The following is a 1,134-nucleotide window of genomic DNA, read 5'->3' as shown; positions in this document are numbered from 1 at the left end:
AAATACAGAATCTCACTTTGTTGTCTGCCACAACGCTGGGCTACTTTTTTTTGTTGCAGTTTGGCCCAGGCTGGGTTTGAACCCACTACCCTCGGTACATGGGGCTGGTGCCCTACCCACTGAGCCACAGGTGCCACTTGAAAGGATTTTTTTTTCTTTTTTTGAGACAGAGTCTCAAGCTATCACCCTCAGTAGCATGCCAGGGTGTCAGAGCTCACAGCAACCTCAAACTCCTGGACTCAAGTGATTCTCTTGCCTCAACCTCTCAAGCAGCTAGGACCACAGATGCCTGCCATAATGCCTGGCTATTTTTTTTGCTGCAGTTGTCATTATTGTTTTTAGCTGGCTTGGGCCAGGTTCAAACCCACCAGCCTGGTGTTATGTGGTTGGCACCCTACCTAGTGAGCTATGGGCACCACTCAAAAGATTTTAAAATAAGATGAATATACTACTTTTTTCTTTAGAGACAAAATCTTACTTTGTTGCCCTTGGTAGAGGGCCGTGGTGTCACAGCTCACAGCGACCTCCAGCTCTTGGGCTTAGGCGAGTCTCTTGCCTCAGCTTCCCGAGTAGCTGGGACTACAGGTGCCCACCAGAATGCCCGGCTATTTTTTCTTGTAGTTTGGTAGGGGCTGGGTCTGAACCCTCCACCCTCGGTATATGGGGACAGCGCCCTACTCACTGAGCCATAGGCACCACCTGAATATACTACTTTTGAGAACTGAGAATAAAAAACACAATATTTATTTTAATGCCAAAAATAAAGAAAATGGTTAGAATAAAAAGCAGGTGAATACAAGATATCATCCCTAGTATGGAAGAAACCAAAGTTACCTATAACAGTCTTCAGGTTGTGCACATAAATGACTGCATTGTTAGAGCCAGAGGCCATCAGATAGCTCAGCTCTGGCTGGCTGCCATGCTCATGATGCCAGCTAATGGCATTCACAAGCTTGTGATGCTGCTGGATAGTGCAGAGCAGTTTCAAGTTGGGAGCTTGAAATATTTCTATTGACCTGGTAAGAAACACACACAAAAAAGATGGATGAATGATCAAATTATAGGCTGAGGCAAACAGACATCTTCCTCATTCCATTAGTCAAGGAGAGGTGAGATGAAATTGGATAATTCTTT

General features: G+C 45.1%; 1 protein-coding gene across 2 annotated transcripts in view; it reads right to left on the bottom strand.

Moving 5' to 3' along the window:
• The window catches only part of GEMIN5 (gem nuclear organelle associated protein 5), a 61,359-nt gene that overhangs the window by 33,221 nt on the left and 27,004 nt on the right, over positions 1-1,134 (bottom strand). For both annotated transcript variants that reach the window (XM_003782011.2, XM_012808679.2), the window contains exon 13: positions 835-1,016. In XM_003782011.2, the coding sequence (XP_003782059.1) occupies positions 835-1,016 (182 nt within the window). The remainder of the gene's footprint in view (positions 1-834; positions 1,017-1,134) is intronic.

This window comes from Otolemur garnettii, unplaced genomic scaffold (genome assembly GCF_000181295.1).
Source record: "Otolemur garnettii isolate 467f Iridium unplaced genomic scaffold, OtoGar3 scaffold00003, whole genome shotgun sequence".
Lineage (NCBI taxonomy): Eukaryota > Metazoa > Chordata > Mammalia > Primates > Galagidae > Otolemur > Otolemur garnettii.
Note: the sequence above shows the minus strand (reverse complement) of the source record. Positions and strands in the feature narration are given on the sequence as shown.